Source organism: Tetrao urogallus (assembly GCF_951394365.1).
Source record: "Tetrao urogallus genome assembly, chromosome: 14".
NCBI classification, from domain to species: Eukaryota; Metazoa; Chordata; class Aves; order Galliformes; family Phasianidae; genus Tetrao; species Tetrao urogallus.
Genome location: NC_136827.1, coordinates 4,830,321 through 4,857,095, shown reverse-complemented (window position 1 = coordinate 4,857,095; position 26,775 = coordinate 4,830,321). Strand labels below are relative to the sequence as shown.

Genomic DNA, 26,775 nt, shown 5'->3' with positions numbered 1-26,775 from the left:
TAGATAAAATGCAATTCTGATACTTAATTTAATTTCTTATTATTTTTTTTCCTACCATCATATCTAGGTAAATTATTTCAATTTCTAGGTTTATATGGTGAGGATATTTTCTCTCAAGCTGGGCAGCATTTATTTTATTTTATTTTATTTTTTTACAGTGATGTGTCAAGGAATGTAGAGTAAAACAACATGTCCGAGTGCTAGTGTTCACTTTTATCTGTTTGTTTTTTTTTTTTTTTTTTTTTTTTTTTTTTTTTTTTTTTTTTTTAGGTGATAGTGACTGATCCCTACCATAAGAGTGGCTTTTCTGAAAACATTTGACCTGACACAGAATAATGGATATAAAAGATCGAAGACACCGCTCTTTGACAAGGGGACGGTGTGGGAAGGAATGTCGCTACACTAGTTCTTCACTGGACAGTGAAGACTGCAGAGTACCAACTCAGAAGTCCTACAGCTCAAGTGAGACTCTGAAAGCATATGATCATGACACGAGGATGCACTATGGAAACCGAGTTTCAGACCTGGTTCACAGGGAGTCGGATGAGTTTCCAAGGCAAGGTATGTTTGAAGTCAGAACTGTTTCATTATTAAGTAATCTTTGCCAGGTGATGTTAGTTTTCTGTTGTACCATGCTAGTGCTGTAGGGGAGTTCTAATGAAACAAAAAATGGATTTGTTTCAATTTAAATTGGAAAATGGGAATGCTGTTTCACATGACTTCATTTTGTGACTGCTTACTCTGACTACTTATTCTTCATCTCTTTAAAAGTGGGAGGAATGCCATAACTTTTATAGTTAGCTATGTTATCGCAGCACTGGGATGCTAGAACTAGTATTTGGAATGACCCATCTGTGTGAACTTGTAAGCAAGGCTGTTACCTCCTATTTTACAAACCACTCCTCACTTTAAATGTATTACATCCAACAAATAATGAATGAACAATCTAAATGTTTTTAGTTGAAGTAGCCTCCTTTCCTATCTCTGTTTTTTCACTATGCACAAACTTGCACACACCTATTACTTTCATTCTGATATTTGTCTTCGTAAATCATAAGACTGCGTGTTGAAACTACTAGTGAACATTTTTTCACAGGAACAGCAATTAAAGATCTGGTTCATGTGACCAAATAGCATGATTGAAGTGTCTGTCAACAACTGAATATGGTTGCTTTGCTTAATTTCAATTAAGAATTAGACATAAGAAGATGAAGGCAGTGTTGAAGCATGAAAGTATAGCTCATTTACGCCCCTTTCAACAGAAGGCAAAATGTCTAGTATATCTTCAATTCTGAAACTCTATTATTTCATGCATGTATGTGTTAATGGCACGATCTCTACCACACATTTTTAGTATTGTTACTACTGTGTTTTGTGTGACTCAAGAAATTCTAGGAGGTTACCTCACTTCTCTGTGGATCTCTCTCCATGATCTCCTATCTAATGAAAGGTCATTTTTTATACTTCATATCATGTCATACAACTTGTTCAAAGCATTGTGCCAGCAGTCAGGGTCTGCCTTAACCTTTAAATCAAAGTATCTATTAATTTGCATCCTTAATTGAACTCTCATCCCTTGTTTTGCTTGCGTATGTGTACAGACATTTTAAAGTGTTTGCATTGTGCTTTCTCTGTCAAACATCTCGTTCTCTTTTCTGAGGTAATCTCTGTTCTTGTAGGGTCTTTTCTGCTAAGATGTATTTACCCAGAGATACCATCCAGCTGCAGTTAGATGTGTTATGAGCTACTGAAGCCATTTTCATTGTGCTTTGTTCATCCTCTGTGTACAAGAGTCATCTAAATATTACTTTCCGCTATCTGGATGATTGATGCTTCAGCTCAAGTGCCTTATTTTAGTTTCCAGGTCATTATTCGGCATTTCATGAGGGTGTTCTTTTTCTCTTGATTACTGATTTGACAACTGCTCATCCTCCTCCTGCTCTTAATGTGTTCTTATCTGCCCTCTTTATGAAAGGGAGTGTAAATTGAAATGCTCCCAAGACTTTTTTCTGCTAGTCTTGGTTGTTATATCTAGTTGAATAAAGTTTAGTTTATTGAGCCAAAGTATTTTACTTTTTTTTTTTTTTTTTTAACCAAATAATAAAAGCAGTAACTCCTTACTTTTCTGATTTATTTTTCAGAAAGCAGGTTTGTGTGATGATTCTTCATATTTGAAAACTCAAGTTCTGCCTATTTGTCAAGTTCTTTACTGACATGAAATTTGAGATAATGAAGATCTACCTTCCAGCTTAAGATTTGGGGCCTGTTGTTTTTTTCGTACATTGATTTTATATGGATGAAAGTACGATTCATATAGTTGGAAATACTGTCATTACATCTTGCGCAGATTTCAGCTGCAGACATCTAGAAAATTATACGCGTGCATTTATTCTAAATTTCAGTAGGTGCTTTGAGATTAAATTCTTCAGGAAATAAGCTTGTTTAAAATAAATAGTCTGTAGGGAGTTATTTTTCTGTAATAAAAAATAGAACAGACTTCTAGACTCTTGGCTAAAACTCCAAGTCCAGTGCATACTTGAGCTCTTAGTTTGTTGAAGATTTTTCCCAAAGTGGAAAACATGTTGCTCTACAAGTAATGCCTCATATTTTTTTTTTTTTTTTTCTCCATGGAAACTGCAACAAAGAGCACAATAACACATTCTGATAGTGTTCTGTAGCTGAGCGTTTACCCTGTTTTTTAACACAATCACCACAATTAGCTACGCATTTTAATTGATGGTGATCAAGAGCCTGTGTGCTGCAATCAAAATCTGCACCAGTGGAGATGGCTGACTGTTTCACAGCTGCTATGATGGCATACCTGCTAGAAAAATTTTGTATGCTCAGTCCATCTTTCGTAATCCCAAACAGATGGAAGTGAGAAGGTGCCAAATCTGGACTGTATGGTGGATGTGGCAGGACAGTCCAGCTAAGATTGGCTGTGTACTCCATGATCTAGAAACTGGTGTTGAGTTGTGGCATTTTGTCAGATCGTCCCTTTGCCATCTGTTGCGCAGCAACAAAATGTAACTGTATTGGTGGGAAGGTTCAACTTCTACTGCCATTCCACCAACATCCTCTGATGTTGTGGGCCACCACAGTAAAATAGGAGGCATTACTTTCAGAGCAGCGCTCATATATTTGTTATCCAGTATCTGCACTGGATATTCACTAGTCAGTCGATATGAAAGATTCAGTCCTTCAGTGGATGAAAGAGCATTCTAACCTTACAAGCTCTCATAAAAATTGAGGAGTCCTTTCTGAATGTGGTATTTTAAGATGAATAGGAACTTTTCTACTTTCTGCTAAGATACGTCAGAAGCTTGACAATAGTTCTTACACCTCTGAATATTTGAAATATTTTACCATCATCTGGTAATGTGTGAATTTTTCCGTATGCCAGGTATTTTTCTACCAAAGTGAACCAATTATTATACTTGATCATATACTTTTCAAAAAGAAAATAAGTTTTTTCACTTCATCTGCTGACACAGCACAGTGAATGAAGTTATATCTCCTTTAAGACAAAAAATGTAGTTTTTAGAAAGCCATTCTTTAAAGGCGTTGCTTTGAAAGGCAACCTTTCTTCATGTATGCTTTGTAACCAGACAGCTTAAAAGAACTCTCTCTACAGAGTTGTTGGAGTTTAAACTGGATTTCAAATGGATGACTGCAAACATTACTATTCCACAGTTCCTCACTTGGCATTCATAGCTCACAGGTTTTGTATTTCTACTTGATCCAAATGCCAGGCTTCATCTGATGCAAAATTTATTAGCCGGTACTTAGACTGAATTGACTGCTTTCTCATTCTCAGGTCAGATCTAGTGTAGCAGTAAATCTCTGCTACAGAATTTAAGAACAAATGGAATATATGTATAGAGTTACTAAAAGTAAATCTGAATAGTACATTGATATTAAACTACGCCCAACGTTCTAAAATATTACTTTTTTTTTTTTTTTTTTTTTTAGCCACAGTTAACTATCTTGCTTTCTATATGTCATTGCATCTCTTTTTGCTTGCTGAGATAATTTTAGTAAAGAACTGACAATACCTTTCTTTAATTTTTTTTGTTTCTACTTAAAGGAAGTGCATTTTATATTCTGTTGGATACTGTGAGAATATGAAGACGAATTAGAAAAATATTACCATGTACTGACAGTGGTTATAAATTGGTCTCATAAAACACCCCAGTATTTTTATCAATGTATTCAATGTATTTCAGAATTACTGTTACAGAAAAATACTTGGATAGCATGGTGTTGTGACCACTACCCTGGGAAACCTATTCCTGTGCCACTAACTCTCTCAGTGAAGAACCATTGACTGATAACCAACCCTATCCTGCCTTATAGCAGTTTCATACTGTTCCCTCGAGTCCTATTGCCCATTACCTAAGAGAGGACGTCGGTGCCTGCTCTTCTGCTCCCCTATGTAAAGAAGCCATAGGCTGTAATGAGTGTTCTCCTCAGCCTCTTTTCTTGACTGAACAAACCAAGGGACTTGAGCTGTTCCTCATACTTCCCCTGTAGAACCTTGACCAGATTTGTAGCACTCTGTTGGGCACTCTTTATTACTAAGTCTTTTTTGCACTGTGGCGCCCAGAACTGCCCACAGTACTCAAGGTGAGGCCGCACCAATGCAGCATAGCAATAACTTCCCTTGACCAGCTAGCCATGACATGCTTTATGTGCCTCAGGATACACTTGTTCTTCCTGGCTGCTTGGACACTATGTTCATTCATGTTTTACTTGCTGTCAACCAACATCCCCCAGATTTCTTTCAGCAGGGCTCCTATTAATCCTTTCAGCTCCTAGTCTCTCCATACAGTCAGAATTGCTTCTTCCCAGCTCTCTAATCTGTCTAGATCTCTCTGCAAGGCTTTCTCCACCCTCAGTGGAGTTAACAGCTCCTCCAATTTAGTATAATCACCAAATTTACTCAAAATGCTTTCTGGTCCTGCATTTAAGTCATATATGAAAACATTCAAGAGAATCAGTCTTAAAATGAAGCCCTGGGGAGCCATGGTTATGATTGACTGCCAGCTTTTTGTAACTTCATTTGCACCTGACCTGTCAGGCCCAAATTGCTCACCCTTCACATAATGTTTTTTGGGTGTAAGCTAGAGAGGTACTGTGAGAAGCAGTATCAAATCTTTACTGACCCCCCCCCCCCCCAAAAAAAAAAAAAAAAATCAGCTGGCTTCCCTTGGTCAACTAGGTGGGTGATCTTGTCATAAAAGGGGATTAATTTAGTTAAATAGGACTTTCCCCTCATGAACCTGTGTTGTCTGTGACCGATGACTGTGTTGTCTTTCAGGTGTTCTTCAATACCTCCCAGCACAATTTTTTCCATTGTTTTTACTAGGTGCTGAAGTGAGACTGACAGGCTTTTAATTGCCAGGGTTGTCTTTCTTGCCCTTCTTGAAAATTTGAACATTTGCCAGTGGGCTCTTAAGAGGTGCTAGTTAAAAAGTGACTGGTACTGATGGGCACAAGTGCCTTGAAAAGCAGTTTCCCAAGGGACCTTAATAACTAGTTTCCTGAGCAGACTGGTATCTGCTCTCCCCATATACAAAGTTAAGGTTTTAATGGCAGTCTTTCTTCTATCACTTCAGATTTTAAATATGACTACTTTGTGGTCACTGTGGCCAAGACAGCCACCAATTGGCACGTTGCTCGCTGTTTGGCAGTGGTATCATCCTTTCTGAATTTGACTATTTGAGCCAGGTTCTAGTTCAGCATCTTGGGCGTTAGGAGTCCTGCTCTGAGAATGTATGCACATGTTCAATTTTAGGGTTCTAGTCAATTCAATTTTATGTGTTGCAGTCTGGAAGGCATTGCAGAGATGGCCGTTGCAATTTAGCATGTCAAGTTATTTAAAGATTCATTATTATGGAAACACTGTAATCAACTAGTAAGTTTAACATCCAGGGTAATCAATTAAAGTATTACGAGGATTCTCATTTTTGGTAAGCATAATAAAGTTGGAGTATAATAAAATATAATCTTCAGAAACTTCATTGTGAAACTATGTTGTTGACAGAGGGCTCGAGTAATTAATATGACCAGTGCTTAAAAAAAATAAAGGAAGAGACTAACAGTTAACTTAGTGCCTTCTGTCAGTAAAAGAAAATTTTAAAAGCTGCAGGTCTAATCTAGAGCGTCCTCGGTAAGCATTTTCATTCAGAGACCTTCTAAAAAGCATTTTAATACATGAGGGAGAGCTTCCTATGTTTTATAGTGAATGAATTTGAATTTGTAGCAAGATATTGTGCTTCAAACTACAAGGGTAGGGTTTTCTCCCCCTAAGACTAATGTCTGTGAATATTGGAGAAAAGAAATTCTTTGTATACTTTTTCTTCCTCGTTTTGTTTAAGTGCATAATCAAATTCTAAGACTTTTGAATAGCGGAAGTAATAATTTTTTAACTTAAAAGTCCTTCTACCCTTATTCATATGTACACTCTGACCCTCTTTAAAGCAGTTCCGAGTGTTTAGGCACATCCATGTGGATGTTATTTCTCATATTTAAATCCGCTGTAAAAGGAATAATTTACTCCAAGGAGATCTAGAAGAAAATACTCTACAAAATAAGATACTCTAAATGAAATTAATTATATTATTTCTTGATTCATCCTGCTAATAAAAATGACTAATTTACTTAAATTCTGCAAATATTTCACTTTCAGTGGTTCTTGTCTTCAGAAGGATGTGCAGTTAAACATAGATATATCTATTTTTAGGGCATATTTACAAGTAAAAGCTGGTATAGAGGCTGATTGTTTTTGAGTGTTCGCTAACTGATGCAAGGAACTGCACATTCCACCACATGCTCTGATTTAAAAAGCTTTTAGACTTGATTTGGTTGGGAGCTGGGCGTCTTTCTCACTACATCCTAAGCATGTACCAGAAAACTTATCTTTTCAAGTTATTCAGACCAGATTTTGTTCAAGTACTGTGTGTGTTCGTTTGCTTTTGCCACAGAAATTTGGAAAGACCTCTAAAGCTTGTTTTTCTAACTTGAGAAGTTAGACCTTATGTTTTCCTCATCCTTCCTCACAAGAGATGAAGAAAGGAATATTTAAATAAACTGGAAAACTGAAAAAGTGAAACAGACAAAATATGTGTATTTTGGATTCTTGATTAAGTGCTCATTAAGTACTCACTGATTAAGTGATATCAGATGTTGTTAGGTCAATATTTTTAGTAAGGAAAGGATTCTACAAATTCATATTTCTGGAGCATGCAGAAAATAGGTTAAGCAATGTTCCTATGCGCAAGTCAGTTTCCAGCTCAAACACAGATTTTAGGTGTTTATTTTGTAATTGTTATTTTTTTTACTCAGCATTTTGTTAAAATCTGTTACTGTTGTCAAAGATTAAATTCTAATCTCAGGGACCAGCGGTTGGTCTGTTGTGATGATTACCATGTATGTTTTTATTTTCTTACTCCTGTTTGTTCTCCTGACAACTCAGGAAGATTGTGATTTTAGAAGCCTTTGGAATATTGTGATAGGATACAAATCCATACACGTGAGAAAAACATGGGGGGGAAAGGAGGGAAGCACTTACAACTTCTTTTTAGAGCATTGTGTGTGTTTTGGAACTTCATCAAAATGCTGGCAACGCTGAAGACCAATTCATTCATGGGAATCAAACATAGGAGAAAATAAAATGGGAAGCGAATATAATTGGTTGAGCAGGGTCCAGTATGTTTTATGTGCTCTCTTTACTGTGTTATTTTTCTCTGGATTTAGAAAGTTTAAGACCAAAGTGTCTTTGCTCAGTTTTATCTAGTAACTGATTAATTTTCATAAGATTATTACCGCATTGATCTCAGTAATCCTTGAATGAAGCGCGTTCAAGAGTCTTGAAAACAGCAATAGGCAGAAAATTGGGTTTCCATTTAGCAGTTTCTGTGGGAAATCTTTCTCCATGTTAAAATCAGGTGCCAGCTTCTCATTTGATTTTGAAAGCATGTTTCAGTTGCTAGCCATTAGATCTCATAGTCTTTTTCTCTTTTATTGGAACATCCATAATACCTAGTGTTCTTTCCTTACAGATTCAATTAGATTGCTGTGGTTGAGTCAGTCTTATTTTCTGTGAGCTATATCTGTGTATCTATCCATATGAATAGATAGAGATTTTTAAACATCTGCTTGTCAAGTATCATAGTCTCATCTTTGGTCATGAAATCAGATTTGCTGCTCTTTGCTAAGTCCTAATTTTTTTTATTTTTCTCTAAAACGAACAATATCTCAGCAATCCTATATATATGCCTCGGTTATGGATAAAGATGTGCATAGTGACAGTGGTGTGTATAAAGATAGCCCAGCCCCTTCCTGTTACTTCCATGTTCATAAATCCAAATATTAGATTAGCTATTTCTCACAGCAGTGAATTGCTATTGAGCTGTTGGTTTCAAGGTTCCTAATGGGTTTTTTTCGGTCTAGATAACTGACGAGGCAAAAAAATCGTGTAGATATTTTCATATATTGCTATTTTTGTGTATCTGCTTAGCTGGAAGCATCATACAGTGAATGCAAAAGTACATGTCTGTGAATGTAGACCATATTGGAAACAGAGATTTACTGTCCCAAAGTGTAATGCTTACTCAGCCATCTGATGAGATTTGAGCACTAAACAGTTTGAGAGGGATGCATAAAGCTGTTTTATTACAAGATGCTGTTATGAATTGTAGCAGCTTTCCTTATGGTATACTGCTGTTGCCAAACAAGTCGCATGAATGTAAGCAGTTTTATTTGTAATTACTTGCTTACATTTCCTTAGAATATTTGGGTTAAAGATGTTTGTGGTTCCTACTCCACCTCTGCTGGCAATCCCTACATCCTCTTCTATTCAAAATCAAAAGGTATCTTTTAAAACTATTTGGAGAAAAGCCTTTCTGAGGAATTCTGTTTCTAATACATGATATGGAATTGGTCTCAGTTATTTGTATGTGTATGTGATATAACTTTGTCAAAAATGTTACAGAAAGTGCATGCAGGGAAATACAAAAATAAGATCTTAAAGCATTGAAAAAAGAGATTTAATTTTAGCTGAATTTGAGGAAGTTTAGAAAATAGAGGAATTACTTGCTTAAGGAATGTCAAGGAAAACATGGTAGTTAATACGTAGGCTATTTTCTAAACTTTGATCAAAAACTGTATTTTATAAATGGAATGTGACACTTGGCAATATTCCTGACAGCACTGCCTTGCTTAAGTTGTGTTACTTATGGTTATGTTCTGTAACACATGCGCACACACGCAATCGCTGTTGTATTTTTGGTGCTGGGTAGCTCTGTTTTACGTGCTACAATCAAATGTTTTCAAAAACTATGGCTGGTGTTTGTTCATTTGTTAATTGACAGTTCCACCATGGAATGTCTAATGTTAAAAAAAAACGTAAATATCATCAGTAGGTTATTTTCATTATTACGTATGAAAAAGAATATCATTGGATGTGTTTTTACTTTGAAATTAGCAAATTCTGTGGTTACTGCTGGATAAAAACAAGCTTAAAATTTGCTTATATGAAACGTGCTAAGCTACATATTTACACAGTTCAGTTTGTCTTCATAGGTATATTAATCACTTAAACACATACATTAGTGTAAGTATTGGAAAGAAAATTATCAGTGTTTTAGATTTTGGTAATTAAGCCAGAAGCTTAACAAAAGGCTGTCTTATAGAACAAATTTCATGAGTTTCACTTCCCTCAAGTATATGATCATGCCTGTTGTATGTGCCATAGTATTGTATTATGGCTTTTTCAATTTACTTCTGGTTGAATGCTGTGTTTTAAAGATGGCAGTCTAAACTGAAATTTTAAGTATCATCAATGTAATATTTCTATTTCAAGATATTTTATTCAATTGCAAGACAAAAAACAAAACTGAAACAAAACAACCAATTGGTGGCATTCCGTTTAATTTCATTACAACATTCAGTTTGGACAGTACTAAATTTGTTACGCATGACATGAGTAAATTTTTGTGTATAGATAGGCAATGAAATGTGTGTACTCATTAGATTTGCTTCTAAGTTTCTATCTTTGTGTGACTATAAAAACAAAACAAGACATTATTACTAATATCTGCTTCCAGCACTCAGTTTACAGTTTATTAATAAAATGAAAAATGATGAATCACAGTTGTAATGCTACGTCTTATCCAAAGATAATGAAGAGTTAAAAATTGTGTAATGAAAATTTAGAATAAGGTTAAAGTAGCTTATAAGACTGCCTACGGATCCAGCAGTGTTCTAATTTGAAAAAAGAACACTTGATTTGAGGGATTTGAAAATATATCACTTAGTTTTGGTGGAGGACTAAAAAGCATGTGCTTGTCTTTAGGATAGTTTGAAAGTGAAAGATTTGACCAGGACAAGGAACAGAAAATGAGATGTTATTTGCTCTCTGAAAGCAGTGTGTACACAACAGATTGTGTTTTAGATGTCTTCAGTACTTCATTTATGTGATTCTCTCTTGTTGACTTTGTGTAACAATTTCTCATCTATTTGCCCATTTCTCGACCGTTTCCTGAGTAAAATAAACCTTTGTGCTTATTTTTACTATTAACAAACTTCTCATAGAATCACAGAATATCCTGAGTCGGAAGGGACCCATGAGGACCCTTGAGCCCAATTCCTGTCTCCACACAGCACCACCCAGAATGCAGACCATGTGTCTGAGTGCATTGTCCAGATGCATCTTGAGCAGGCAGAGCCTTTCCCTCACCCCCACCCGCCCTCCCCTGACAGCCCCAGCCGTTCCCTGGCCCCCCATCGCTGTCACACAGAGCAGAGCTCAGCGCTGCCCTCCGCTCCCTGCGAGGAGCTGCAGCTGCCATGAGGGCTGCCCTCAGCCTCTCTGCGATGGGGTGAGCAAACAGCAAAAACCTCGGCTGTTGCTCACACATCTTCTCCTTTTGTTAGTGTTCAGTGGCATTTCTGGTGTCCTTGACGCAAATGAGACCAGATCACTGACAAGGTACTGGCTTAATACATTACAATCCTGAAGGAAAGTCCGCTTCTAGGAAATGTTTGCCTTTGAGGCCCAGTGTTACATGGATGGTTTCCTTTGTTGCTTACAAACATCTGTAAGGAAAACATCCGACTTGCATGTGACGTGTTTTGTGTGTGCTTGTGTTGTGCCAGGCCTCAGTGTGACGAGGGGGAAGTCAAACTGCTTTCTCTTCCATAAGCATTTCCCAGGGTGGGGAACTGGGAAAGCTGCGTAACATGTTGGAAGCACTGAGAGGTCAGCAGTATAAACTGAGGCAGGTTTTTAATACTGCGCTTCCCTGAACCTGTTCTCTCCCTTTGTGTAAACCAGAACGACTGTAATGGGGAGGATATTTAGAATAAGCAGGCTTTGTGGTTATAAAATACATCAGCTTTGCTTTTTATGTTTGTATGTTGACTTCGTAACTCTTATAAGCTGTTACGGCCTGGCGGAGTTTCTCATCTAGACTTAAATTTGTTGTCTTCACTTATTTTTTGGACAGCATAGTGGTGCTATACCTTGATCCAAGTATATCTGTTCCATGAAGTAGGTTCTCTAGGTGCTGTTTTTTTCTGAACACGAACAGGTTTATGTTAATAAAACTACATATTGACTTATTATTTCTACAGTTAGGAAGAACAGAATTGGATAGAATTCATCTAATTTCTCTGCGACATCTCATTTACTGCTGAGTACTTTAGTACTCAGTTCGAGGAAAATGTTACTGCTTCGTGCAATAAAATAACCTGTCCTGTGTGATAAAATAACCATACCTATGTGATATTTATGAAACAGAAATTCTGGAATTCTAAATCATGATGATTATGTGCAGATCAAGATATAGTATCTATGTGTAGGAGCTACTTAGAATAAATCAAATCACTTGGCAGATTAAGGAAACCCCTAATTAAGAAGTGATTTATTGTTGTGAAACACACAAATATTTTGTTTAGTTTCAATAATTCCGTCAGTATTATTAAAGTACCAATTTGATCAGCTGTGGACCAGTGGATTATGAGAACAGGCGTTTAATTTAAATTTGGATTTGTTTCTCTGCGTCTATTTCCTATCGCGGTGGTTTTGATTGCTGCTCTAAAAGATGCTTTAATTATACCAGCAAATTTATTTTTTGTACTCTCATTGTTTAAACTTCAGTTTAAGATGATGCTGATACTCTTTTTCAGCCTCTTTTTCTTTGTAAACTGCATTATCTTCCAAATAATAGAGAAATTAGAGTAGTAACAATATTTTCGTCAGGCATGGGACAGACGCGTGTAATTGCTTTCCCACAGAAAATGTGCAGGCATTAAATATAGCTCAAGCTGAGAGAAATTTGCCTTACATCCTCTTCATGTAGCTAAAGTTAACATTCTGCAAGACAGAAAAGGAGAAAATACGGATAATATAATATCACGTGAAAAACTTGCCGCTACCAAAATGCATAGTATGTTTCTGCCAAACAACTGAATAAATTAAGCTGTTGGGCATGTTTGCAGTACTGTTTTCAGACTAGGAATTAAAATCTATGCCTTTGGAGTTTGAATGACTGCGTTGGAAAGCATCTCATGCTTTTTATGTAATTAATAAAAATATTGTGCCTATTATGTTTAAAAACTATTTGAAGTACAACTGTATTATTGACTTAAAGTTACCTTCATACCTGAAAAAGCCAGTTGTTTTAGTTTCTTATTTACATGTATTGAGATGTTTAAAATAAGTATTTGTTTACTCATGTAAGAGAAATTCTCCACAAAAAGGTGACATCTAAAAGGCCTTTCTTGCTCTGCCTTTCAAGACAAAGAGAAGCTGAGCTACAATATCTCCACAAACTTTACCCTCCTGCAGTCTTACCATTAAAATACATTTTTTTTTTTGTAGTCCACAGTTCCAAGAAGTGAGTATTCACGTCTAATTCTGTACGTGAGCTTTGTGAAGCCATGAAACTAAGCAAACAAAATGAACAGAGGAAGCCTGCTAGCAGTTTGGGCGGCTAAAGTAACCAGACCCTGTTGTGCGGGAGGGCAAACTGTGTATCCTTATTGTTTAACTTCACGTTTCACTTAAAAACAGCTTTGTATGGACTATATTAAATTTCTAGTGACTTGAAGTTGTAAATTAACATACAGCCTAATCTGAAATGCTGATGAGAGAGTACACTTGTACAAAGTGGCTGCTTGTCTTACTGTCAAGGAGCCTGTTATGTGTGAAGTTTTATGTTTCTGCTGAAATCTGTAGATATTTTTGGATATGCAGGTGGTAGAGTGTCTGTCAAATTGTCTAATTCTTTTTTTTTCTCTCAAGGAATTCTTTGTAAGAGTCTTTTGATTCTTGGCAAAATATTTCAGTACTTCTGTGTGCTTTCATTTTTCCCTTCATCCAATGAGTTTCATTATTTTCTCCTGCTAGATGTCCTTCCTTAAGGACATGTAACTGGTGCAAAATGATACTTGCAAATAGAGGCTTTTAAAATCCCAGTCAAAAATAAATAAATAAAATAAAGTAGTGAAGCTAAGCAAAGTGGCAATATCTTCAGAGTTAAAAAGGCAAGGTAAATTTTTGGAGAATCATAGAATGCCTTAGATAGGAAGAGATTGTGAAGACCAAGTTCCAACTCCTCTGCTGTGGGCAGAGTTGCCAGTCGCTAGATCAAGCTGCCTCTGGCTCCTTCCTACCTGGCCTTGAATGCCTCGAGGAAGCATTCATTACCTGGCAGTGTCCAGAGAAGGGCAGGAGGGTGGCTTTTTTTCCAGAGATTTCCATGCACCAGTCCAGAACAGGTTAAGGGTGGTGATGAGAAATAAAAAAGATGATCATACCCCTTTTTCCTCTGTTATATGCTTAGTAAAATCAACTTGTGGGGACAGCTGAGACATACGTCGTTGGTTTTATTTACCTGAAGGTGATATGACTGAACTGTTTCTAGCTCCCACTGCCATGTCCCTGCTATTCTCAGCAAAGTCAGCAAAATTGAAGGGCCATGCTGTGAAAAGGGAGTACATGGATTTTCTTCCTTGTTTCTTCAGCTTGTGAATATCCAATGTAAGGGAAGCTAATGAGCTTTTCCAAATGATCTTGCTGCTAGCACTATTAAATTGTCATTTGGCTTCTGTGTTAATTTGCAAAATAAATAAATAAGCAGGGTGGTGTCTTTCGGCTGGGACAAAATTGTTTTCTTCAGTGTCTGCTATGTTTTGATTGTAGGAGAAAAACAACGTTGATAACGCACTGATATTTGTAGTTGCTGCTGAGCAGTTTCGTACAGAGCCAAGGCCACTCACAGTGAAGGGCCCAAGGACCTGGGAGGAAACAGAATCAGGACAGCTGACTTAAAGTGGCTAGAGAGAAATTCCTTATTCCATATGGTGCCATGTGTGAGGAGTTTTGAAGGGAGTGGCAGTTGATCTCTCTTCCACTGTTTGGGAGACCTGCTGGGCTGTGGTTGGTGGTTATGCTTGTCATAACTGTAACTATTATCCTTTTCCTTTTCTCAGTGAATAATTTGATCTCAATACATGATTTTTACTTGGTTTTGGTGGATTTTCTTTCAGTGTCCTTAACAGGTATTTAGGCTTCAAGTGTAAATACTGCATCATTTTTTGAGAAACAAAAGCTCTGTGTAGCCCTGTCTATTTGGATGCCTGATGCGCAAGACTGTAAAATAACTGTGTTAAATATATAATTTGCATAATAGAACATAGTTTTTAACTTAGCAGGCTTTGCCTGTAAGAATGGAGGCTCCTACAGACAGGAAAATCCTTATCTGACGAAGGAGAGAGGCACAAGGAGCTCCCTGCCCAGGGTCACCAGGCAGTGAGGTTTTGTGGCTGTGAATGGCAGGGTGCTGTGGCGTGGGGCTGCTGCTGGCATCTTGGAAGGCAGTTCAGCCCAATGAGTAGTAGTCAGTAATGTATTTCCTTATTAACTGTGAACTAATTAGATCATTAAATAGGAGTTTAAGGGGAATGTGCTGGTGATGAACATAATCAAGTGTTTTACACCATGTGTTTTTCCAGTTTTTGTCAACAGACGGTGCGTATTGTAGAATATTTGAGTCAGCAAACAAAATGTAAAAATACAATAAAAATACTATGAAGTAGCTATAATGATTTCACCTTCCTGGTCACTGCACGTTTATTTTGTAGGACAGATATAGATAAGTGTTCTTGGCTAAAAATGTTGCACATCAAAGTGCCAAAAGGTGAAAACACTCTGAACTTACAAGTAGATCTGCTAACATTGTCCATGATGGGAACAGCAATGTGAGGTCTGGGTTTCTGTTCTCATACCTGGGTGAAGCTCACGTTCAGTGGGCAGATGAGCATATAATGATGCTTGTATTACATGGAGAATTTTTTTGTTTCCCAGAGTAAAACTTTTAAAAACAATTTGCATCAAAAAGTAATTTGCAGATTGGGAAAGCAAAAATGGTATAATTAAAACAGAAGTTGAACAGCCACAGAACAGCCAGTTTTTTTTTTTTTTTTTTTTTTAATTACTTTTAAAAAGCAGATGCAGATTATATCACTTCTAATTTTCTTTTTATTTGTACGTGAGCTATGGGTTACAAATTTACCAAACTTCTAATTTAGTCATTACAGCCATGTTAAAATCATGTACTTTCAGCCATCATCTAATCCTGAGAAAATTTGTGTCCTTGATACCTAATACAGCATAAAATGAAGAATAAAACTGAAATTGTTTTATTGATAGCTTCACTGCAGATCTAAATGAATATAATATCAGTACAGAGAAAACAGTGAGTTCTCTCAGTTCACCGGATGCGAAGTTGGTGTGCAGGACGTTATTCAGTGCACTTCATCAGCTCAGGCAGTGGTCAGGGTTTGTAGGTAGGCTTTTACGGACTTGAAATGGCTCTCAACATCAGTTTTTCCCTCCTAGATTTTTGCATGTTTGTCGTGTCTGTGACTGAATTCAGTGAGATAACATCTGGGCTCAAGGTGCGTTGCCGCTGCAGGGCTTGTAGGTAGGCAAGGTAGACGTAACCCTTTTTTCTCTCCTCAGCTCTCCTCTTTTCTCAAACTCTTCATAATTGAAATCTTTAGCATGTATGAAATCGCTGTGTGCGGCATCCATTGTAATACATACAATTATTAATATCACTTTAATAACTGCTTTCAATGATTTTGTGTCTGTTTGGCCGCCTTGTTTGTGGTGTACTTGAACACTGCTTGTTTTACTCTTATGTATTAGGGCTGTATATAAAGCAACTGTCTCTCTGCTGACTTTGTCAGCAGGTCTATCATATGCTAAGCTTTGTTTTATTTGTTCCAGAAGAATGTAATGTATTATTCTCATGTACAACAACAAACATACAAACATTTGAAATCTATTAATAATGGATTTTTTTAATAGATTCGTAAGTTACGCCTGTCATTTTACTCTGAATTAGGACTGCATCATGCTAAGAGTCATTTTTCAGCTGCAGTTCCCCAGAGTACTGTATTTAGAAGCACTAAAATGCAATCATATCCTAGTCTTATTTATGTAGTCATATTTATTTTATCTAGACAGCATTCTTACCTTTGGGAAACAAATGTGATGGTACTTTCTGACAATGATCATTTATTTATTCTAGATGCAAATTTTATTTTTGGAGCTTTTTGATTAGAAAGGAATTAAAGCGAACTAATCGCTATAAACTTACGCAGTGCTGATTTCAGTAACCAGTAGATAATGCAGGGCACTTTGAGTGCAGTTCTTGTTCTGTTGTTGTTGTTTTAATAAGCCTCCAGATAATAGTGAACTTGTCTTGATACACATGTTAATTTGCAGTGAAAGGTGGTAAATGAGAAAAGTTACCCAGGATGTAAAGTCTAAGATAAAAGCTTGAAATGTGTTTACTTCATCTTTTACGTTGCTGAAAGTGATACAACATGGGAAAAGATAAAGACTTGGTTAAATATTTTTCACTCTTAAGCAAATGTCTTCTAAGTAATTCATAGTTTGTTTTTTTTTTTTTTTTTTTCATGAAGAGAATAAAAGCAGATATTTTATATATCACCCTGATGTACCAATTGCTATTTTAAATAATTATTAGATGTTTGCATTCTGTTATTTTATCTTACCATAACTCATATTATACCTTCGGGATAAATTATGTTGGTTTCAGTCCTATTTTGTGGACAAAGTTCACAAGAGAAAGATGAGGTGAATTGCTTAGGGGACAGAATACTTTTGTGAGCAGAAGAAAGAAACAAGTGTTCTGGGTTTGCATTTGGATTAGTCCATTTTTATTTACCTTTGCTAGCATTCTCAATGTTTTTTTCTTCCTTATATGTTTTTTTTATGTAGAATGGATTCTTAACTAATCAAAAATTTTTGCTTCTAAGCAAACTTTTCTGGTAAGAAAAGCTTTAAGCCATCCACCGCAAGGGAGAACTTTACTTGGGTTAATTCCATGCATCTCACCTTCATGTAATTTTCTGGTGTTGCTAGCGAATGCATATTGCCTATATCCATCATGGAAATGTAATAATCATTTAGAAATAAGGTTTAGAGTACTTTATTTGTTGTTACCGAATACAATTTTAAAAGATGAAGGTGATCCTTTTGGTAGGCTTTATTAACCTAGGTGTTACTTGTGTTCAAGCATTCTGACAGCTTTATTCATGTAATGTGTTTAATAAGGAAATCTGGCAGTGCTAGAATGGGGGAAGAAGAAAAAAGTAGCCTGAGAAATGGGCAATGTAAGCTTTAAGAGACACAATTGTGGTGAATGAATGAGTGTGGTCTCTCACAATTTAGGGATGAAAAGTAAAATTAGAGGAAATAAAAATGAAAGAAAACGAAAATTTGCCAATGTTTCTGGAGGAGTTTAGCTCTAAGTTATAAGCAGGAATAAGACTTCAGAAGTCAGTTACAATTATGGTGTTTAATGTGAATCAAAATTAATTTTGTCACTGTGCTATAAATAAAATTTAAGTACTACTTCAATGGGTGCACTTTGAGAAGATGTTTTTTGCCTTGCTGGCTAAACCTGGTGTTCACTATGCACTTTCTTCCAGAGGCAGGGAGTTTTCCCTGGGGGGTGGGGGGTATTTTTAAAGAAAACTTAGCACAGTCTCCTTTACAGTAATTCTCTCTTACTTATTCTGTCCCATGGTGTAAATCAGCTTTCCATTGGAAGATAAAGCAGACAAAAACATCCCTGAACTGAGCAGGGATGCCCTTGCATCACAAGGGAAGAAAAAGGACAGTGTTTCACGCTGCACAGTATGGCCCAGTGGTTTAGTAAATCAAAACCTGGAAGCCTTATCACAAATATTCTGGGTAGTTTATTTGGTCTAAATGTGAGGGGTTTCATTCATTTTCCTGAATGTGCTTTTGAAAGTTGAGTGCAGGAGTTGAAAATTGAGTTTCAAGCATGCTGTTGCACTGATTTGATTATTTGCAGTACTGCTGTACTCACGTATGGCACACGCCAGTGTCATTTGGAGCCCTCTGTGCAATATTTACAGCAGTTACCAAAAGAAGTAATAACGATAAGTAAGACTTCCAGACTGCTTCTTCAGGTTATGTCATGTTTCTAAGTGATTCTTGTCTTTATTGAAAACCATTTTGCTGCAGGTTGTTTTTCTGAAATTCGAGATACCAGTATGCTATCAAAAGTGAGTACACTTTGTAGAGAATTACCTACCCAACTGTGACATACAACAGAGTTCTCTTGCAGGCTTTGGGTTCTAGTTATACTTCAGCCAACAATTCTTCTATGCCTCTACAGCACCACTTTTTTCAGAGCTCTGTTTGTTCTCTCTGTGATTTGGAGGGCATGAGTTTCTTGCACGGCTCTCCTGTGTGATGCTTCAGTATATGTGCAAAGCATGACGTATGTTAAACGTAGGCATTGCTAACCATGCATTTGAAGATTATGTGTGTCTGGCCAGCCTCAGCTGTCCGTAGTGAATAGGAGTTTATTTTTTCACCCATTCATTTTCAGAGAGCAAGGAAATATGGGTCTCCCTAAGGTAACGATGAAGTGCAGGGTGAAGTCTTCAGAATTCATGGAACTTCAGGAAAACATACATGCAAGATGTATTTTCAATTACAGGTACTTTTAAATGTGCATGGTTAAATAAACCCATGCATACATAATCTAAGTAATTTAATAATGTGTTTGTAGAAGTCAAACTGTATGTAGAGACAATGCTTGTAATTATCAGTGCCTCCAAGAAAATTGAACTGTGAACTGTGTATCTAAATGAAGACCGGGGGGACAGAAAATCATTATAGTGGTTTAAAAATAGTAGTAAACTGCTTTAATTCACTTATTTCGAACTGTAGTCAACTCAATTCAGTTTTGTTAATTGATTTTTGGAAACCATTAAATTGAAGTAAAACTATTACAATTCTGAAAATCAGAGTTCACATAGCTATTTTTATTACTTTAATCTTCAGATTTGTTTCTTAATGTTTCTGAGTTTGTACAGTTAAAATTCTTACCCAGGTGCATTGAAAGAGTACAATCAGTCTACAAAGGCTTTGGCTATCAGTCATTTTAAGGCAGCAACTCAATGCAGAAGTCCTGGTGAAGGTATGTTCCTGTTGCTGTGTTAGACAGGGCTGTACATGATATTCAGCTCCAAAAATGCTATCACGGAATGGGAGGGGTGAGTATTTTGTTCAGAAGTTTCCAAATAAAAATGGGATATGTTCTGATTAAAACTGAATGCTGAATATAAATAAATACTTCAGCAATCCTGTTCTGTGTAGAACAGATGATCTGACCTATTTTATTAGACATTTGAGGACAATTCTTTTCCTGTTCATAACAGGTGTAGAAAAAAAACAGGAAAGCTGATTCTGAGTCCTCTGTCATGCCCTCTACATTGTAATTTACCATTAGTTTCCCTTTTAGCCTGAAAAAAATCTTGTTACCATTCCAGTTTGGAGGTGTCATTAACAAATTTAGGTCTCAGGGTCACTGTCTCTTTTCATTTCTTTTTACATGAAGTGAAAGGAATCTGGGCACATGTGATACTGTCTGGATCCAGTCCTACATTACTTTTGACTGGTGTGTAATATGGTTTTCAATTTGCAGAAGCCATTAGCCTTTTCTTTCCTAGCCATGGAGTTGCATCGTGGTGAAGATAAGGCTATGGCAGTGGGGTTGCAGAAGGTACATTTCTATTTTAATCCTGAGCTCCCTTTCTTTTCTGTCTTGAACCATGCCCATCAAGTCTTGTGTAAGTGGCGTGTTGTGGATTATTATTTGTGTTTTCGGATGAGCTGGGCCAACAGTCTGTAATTACTCATTTGCTTTTCTAGCCTTTCTTATGCCAGAATTGTATTTTTTCTTACGCTTACAGTTATGAACAGGGCTATGAATGCAAAAGTGCTAATGATAACTGTGATATAGCTGTTCACAAAACAGCCATTTCTAAACTGTTCTGCTTTTAAAATCAGGACAGTAGCGTGTTGTCATTTAGCAAACTGGCCTAATTTTGCCCTTTGAGTAAATGGTTAATGACAGATAAATCTGAGCTATTGGATTATTATCATTATGGGATAATATGGGTGGGATTTATTCTAATTCTGAGAAAAGAGAAAAAAATTATGCAGTGTTTTGTAACTTTCCTCCCTGGTTGAGAGGATTGCAGGTACGTGGAAAGAGAGCCAGCTGCCAGGCTCATGTGCTTGAGAATTCAGCTGGACTATTTACTGCCGGTATCTCTTAGCTTTGCAGTTACTGCTATACATAAATGGGATTCAGATCAACTAGAAATGACTTTGGATTTTTTTGTATGAGTGTAATTCACAAGGTTGAGTCCCTATAAACTCTGATTAAATTTTGAAGTCTTTGATAAAACCCAATCCACAGAGCTTTGCTAGCCTTCTGTTTTTATAATGGGGAAATATTTTTGCAGATAAAAACAGCAGTCACTGCTCAGGCTATCACAGGGAAGAGGTTTTTGTTTCCCGATTTATTCACCTTCCTTTCCCTTTTCTTGGCTGAGAAGTGGCTTGAGAGTGGAATACAGCTCACTGGTAAGGGAGAGTTTTGTGGAACTTATGTAGGAAGACTGAAAGTGTGCTTCAGTGAGTGTGGAAAAGCAGTGGGAGTAAGGAAAGTAGCCAGAGATGTGGGAGTAGGCGAGTTTTTAGTTGGGTCTGTCCAGCTGTTAGCCTTGCTGCTGGGCCTCCATTCATAGCTCTGTGCTGTGGAAATTAGACTCATTAAGCAAGTTGCCAGCAAATAGAAGGGAATAAAATCTCATCTGATAAATCTCTCACTGTGGTATGTGGAAGATAAGTATTTTCTTGTAAGAAATACTGTTTCGAAATCGCTATCTTCCTTGTGAGAAATTTCAGACAATTAATAAGCTTTCTTATCGGTAAGTACAGAATTTCAGTGACAACATGACAAAGAATTTAAATTTTTGTTATTCATTGCTTACATTTCCACAGTACAGTATAAATTCTCTTGTAATGGTAAGCAACATAAAATGAATTTAATGAGATATTAAGAGTAGAAGACTGTAGAACAGCAGTCCAAGGAGTCATTTTTTTTGACTCAGAATGAGTGCTGTATTGTTGTTGTGCTGCTTGTTGTTCTGCATTTCACAAGGCCTGTCTCCGAGTATAATTTTATTATAAAATAGATAGTTTGCTTTTCTTGAAGTTAGCTTAATGGAGTATAACTTATGTTCTTCAGTTTAACAGTGTTGCTAGTATTTCCCCTTTAGTCGTATTAGAAAAGACCATTAAAATCCTCAATAATTTCATCTTGTCAAAATTTCCAGCTGTGAGGCTTGACTAGTAAACACTTAACACTTCATTTTTTGTAACTGAAGATGCTGTTCCGGTTGACTGGCTTTATAGCTAAAAGTAAAGCAGTAATACTGCAGGTAAGCTGTATGGACTATGTATCATGCAAATGAGATGAGGGAAATTTACCTCTATATGCTTGTTCTTTTACAATTCCGTTAAAATTCTTTTAGCAGGAGTAAAGATTGAGCTTGTTCTATTGAGAAATGGCGAGGTGCATATTCATTTTCTCCTTTCTTTTTGCAGAATATTTTCCCTGTGCTCTTCCATATTGAGAACATGTTTGAGTTTGAAGTGGAAGAAAGGTTATTCTAATGAGTTGCTGGGATCTGTTAATTTGTGTGGTTCATTTGTGCTCTGGGTAGGAGAGCTGAATTTGCGGCTGCGTACTTTGGTTGTGTTGGAACTGCAGTTATATTGTAAAATGGTGTCTGGTCCCTGTAATATTTTTTGTCATTGTATTTGGAAGACTGAGTCTCTGTAAGGATGAAAGGAGTTGTTTTAGTAAATAAAAATAAATTGTGTTTAGGATGTTTTCAGAGCAAAGCTTCAGTGGCTGGTGAGGGCTGTTACTGGAGAGCTGAGGGGAGGAGAGGAGCTGTTTAATGCTGACTCTTCCTGTAGCCTGTCAATTTATTCATGCAGTGGACCTTGCGAGCTCAATCTACAGATGATATTTTCTGCTCCTTACTGAATAAAACTCGGTGCTGAGTCCTGAGTGTAAAGATTAATTAGTCAGTGAGTGGTAAAGGTCTGTTAAAGCCATTATTGCGTATGTCCATAGAGACAAACAGGGACTATAAAACATTGTGTTCAAAACCTAATTTTACATGTGTATTTTTCATTAATAATAATGATAATGGTAGTAACTATAGCCTTTTAATCCTGAATCCTCTCAGAGGGCGTTGTGCAACGCATACTGTGTTGGAAGGATCATGTTTTCAGTCACTGAAGCTCCTTTAAGCTATCTTGAGTTCAAGTTATTGCCTATCATTGGGCAGACTTAACTGCTCAGAGCATGTCATACAATTAAGTGTGTTTTGTCCAGAAATAATTAGGAAAATAGTTAAAGATCAGTGAAGTTAAGATAAAAATGGTAACCAGAGCTGTGCTTACAGTTATGTACTTTGTTAGTCTGACTTCAGGACTAGATACTAACAATTTAATGCTAGCTTTCAGATAAGCTCAGAGATGCACAATTGGTGATTGGCTCCATGTTAGAAATTTTCAGCTAGTTTTTAGCTAATTTAGGTAATGCAGTAAGTGAGAAGATTTCTTTATAAACATGTACATTTCAAATTGCAGGCTTGGTCTTTTGTCTAAATTAAGCTGCAGCTGTTCTCTCTACACTTGAGAATGACTCCCTGTGTTACCAGTAGTTTCAAAAGAGAAGGGCTCCTCTTTGTACATTTTCCAGGTTTAGTGCATTCTTTGGTTGCTGTAGTGTTTGTTTGCTTGTTTTTCCTTGTAAACGGGTGAAGCTTAGGGTAATTTATATGAATGAATGAGTAAATAGGCTCTGTCTCGTATAGGCATACCTGTTCCAGTATGTAGTATGTAGTAGGTATGTTCCAGTTAGTAAAATCAAAATTGACTATATAATACATGAAAAAGTGTCCTTTCTGTTTTTCCCACTGCATGAGGTTTAAGAAGGGGGAAAACTTCCTGTAAGGTGCTTAGAAAATATGTTGCGAGTTTCTTTTCCCCATTAAGTCCAGCTAAGGTTCAGCTTGTTTGTATAACGTAAGACTCGTTTAGAAAACTTAGCAGAATCAAAATTGTCAGTGTATATTCTCTATCTGCTTGGGAGAGAAAAAAATCAACTTAATTGGAATGGAATTTCCTCTTCTAGTCTGGATACATGCATTGTTTAAAATATTCATCTTCGTGCCATACAGGGCACATCCATTCGTGCCCTATATGGATCAGAAGATGCCAAGTTAAATCATAAATATGTAAGAAAGAAAGGGGATTTTTTGTTTTTAAGCAGTGGACTGTCAATTTCACAGATTTTTAAGTCAGGATACTTTGAGTTGTTTTACGGTAATTATCTTAGGACATTTTAAATATGTGTTTCCTGCGTTGCTGGAGGGAAAGTCTTGTATACACTGATGTGTTGATAAGGGCTCTGGCGATATTCTCCTCCTTTAAATTATCTAACTCCTGTAGTCTCCAATGGAAGTTTTATTCCATGAGGAACAGTACTGAGCAGTTGTTCAAGCTGTTGTGTAATTGTGTGATCTGGCTGCAACTTCGGTCACCTCATCACTAGTGTTGATTTGCTTGATGTGGCTCGCTGCTCCCTGTGCGTCCCTCTCAGAGCTGTGCACTAGTTGAGAAAGACAACCTTCACCATACAGACCATTCATTGGCCAGAGGCACACGATGTCAAGTCTGGAAGGCATAGACAAAAAATAGATAATGTTGAACAGGCTTCCAGCACAGAGATACCAATAGTTAGAGATGTGTTTTCCTTTAATGTCTCTGTTGGGTGAAGCTGTGATGCAATGCAGAAGTGTATATTTTGAGTGAAGGTCAAAATTCAAAAATGAAAACATTACTTTAGAGTACTGTGCCCAGTTCTGGGCTCCCCAGTTCAAAAAAGACAAGGAGTCCAGTGGAGGACCAGAAACATGATAAAGGGTGTAGAACATCTCCTGTATGAGGAAAGGCTAAGTAATCTGGGTCTGTCCAGGCTGGGGAGAAGAAGACTGAGGGGAGATCTGATTAAGGTTTACAGGTATCTAAAGGGAGGTGGGGGACAAACGGATGAGGCCAGGCTCTTCTCGAGAAGTGGTGCGTAGCAGTAGGACAAGGAGCAATGACCTAAAACTTGAACATAGGAAGTTCTGTACAAACACAAAGAAGAACTTATTTATGGTGAAGGTGGCAGAGCATTGGAACAGGTTGCGCAGGGAGCTTGTGGAGTCTTTTTCTATGGCGATATTCAAGACCCATCTGAATGCCTACCTTGCAGCCTACTGTAGGGAACTTGCTTTAGCAGAGGGGGTTGGATGATCTCCTGAGGTCCTTTCTGTCCCCTGCAATTCTGTGATTCGGTGATACTGTCTATTAACTACTTTTTTTTCCTGCAATTCTAAAAAAATCAATTAAATGAATGCTTGGAACCTCTATGGATAGGCATACTGGAGGCTTCAAGGACTTAGCACTCTCTCTAAAGAAATTGAATTAATCGCTCCAGCATTTTATTTATATTGGCTAGTGAACGAATGAAGTCAAGGGCTAATAGTTGTAGTGAGTGAAGCTTTTTGCTTTTGAGCTGTAGGTCAAGCAGCAACTGCAGATCTCTGAGGAACACTTATCCTGGAGACAGCTTGGTTTCTGCATGCTGAAGTGACTGACAGAGCCAAGGCTATGACTGACAGCTGTGCTTTCTGGACCTGGAATAGCTAATGCTACTTGAAGTCCTATCAAAATATTTCACGCTTTGTAATTAGCAAAAGCTCAGTAATAGAGTAATAATCTCCTAATGTAACATCAGTTTGCAGGAAAAACAGCAGCATTTCTGACTTAGTTTTCATTGAGAAGGATGGTTTATTTTGGCGTCTCGTTTTTCCTTGAATTATTAATTTTACTCACACATCTAATGTTAGTTATGTTGCAGATGAATTTTCGCTGCTGCGGAAGAACTTGGAGGACTTTAAGTAATTCAGAATATTTCACATGCCCCATTTGCCTTTCAGTGTGGTGATCTATCAGCAGTACACTGGAATAATACATGTGTTAGAATTAATATGTGTACACTACAGGTTTTTCAGATATGTGCCAAGAAGCTTTCCCACAATTCCATCGTTGTATGCATGTTAATGATTTCTCAAAAATGCTCAAACCAGTTACCAGCAGTTGCAATTAGGGCCAAAGATTTTTTAATCTGCATAGCAAGAACAACTGCAAAACCAAAGGATGACTGTTCACAGTTGTCTGATGTAGTTTTTGGCTTTTTTAGTTCTTCCTCATTTTGTTCAGCATTCGGTGTGATTCATGAATTTGTGTTTTGATGTATGTATATATTGCATGCCAGTGGTTAGAAAAGACTGTGCAAGCTATTGACTTCTGAGATGTGAATGATCACATAGAGCTGAGAAAGAAGAGTCCTCAATATGTATTTAATTCATTCAGTTAATTTGTAATTTGCAGTAGAGAAACGTCTGTCAGTATCGTTAGCAGGATCAAAATGTGTTTGAAATAACAAACAATTTTATTTATTTGCAAGCAATAAACAATAAACAGTTTTAAAAGGCTTATAATGTTTCGGAGGGAAAAGAAAATGTCTTGACAATCTCTGTCACTGATTTTGTATGGGAATGAAGAGGCAGCAGAGTTCTGCATGGGAATGCAGTGATACCGTGCTTTTTCATCATCTTAAACATCCGGTTCTCCTTCGCGTTCTAGAATGAAATCAGGCTTGAATGTTTCATTATTTACTTGTAATATGAGGTAATTTCTTTTAATATTCAATCTTTTTATAATTTTGTTGCTTCACCATATTCCAGCCTTTTGTTCTTATTGGCAAAAAAAAAAAAAAAAAAAATCTCAGTGCCTTTTGAACAATGCAGATTAAGCAAATTTTTAGTTATTTTTTACAGTTATTTTTTAAATAGTCTTTTTAAAGTCTTAATGATGTCTTTATTATGTTATTAATGTTATACATGTCTAACATAAGGTGGCAGGAGCTATGTCAGGGGAGGGTCAGGCTGGGTGTTAGGAGAAGGTACTTCACCAGAGGGCAGTGGGCATGAAACAGGCTGCCCAGGGTACAGAGCACAGCCTCAGGCTGCTGGAGTTCAAGGGGCACTGAACTCAGAACTAGTTCGGATGCATGGCACCTGGAGTTGGACTCAGTGATCCTTGTGGGTCCCTTCAAAATGGGGATATTCTCTGATTCTATGGTTACTAATAGCACTACTATCAAGAAATGGAAGTGAAGTTGTGTGTGGTGGAATTTATGCACTTTATGTATG

The 26,775-nt window shown here is 37.0% G+C and overlaps 1 protein-coding gene across 4 annotated transcripts in view; it reads left to right on the top strand.

Moving 5' to 3' along the window:
- Window positions 1-335: 335 nt before the first annotated feature.
- TENM2 (teneurin transmembrane protein 2) overlaps window positions 336-26,775 on the top strand; it is a gene marked incomplete at both ends in the record, with an annotated part of 471,616 nt that continues 445,176 nt past the window's right edge. For all 4 annotated transcript variants that reach the window (XM_079542339.1, XM_079542338.1, XM_079542337.1 and 1 more), the window contains one exon: window positions 336-561. In XM_079542339.1, the coding sequence (XP_079398465.1) occupies window positions 336-561 (226 nt within the window). The remainder of the gene's footprint in view (window positions 562-26,775) is intronic.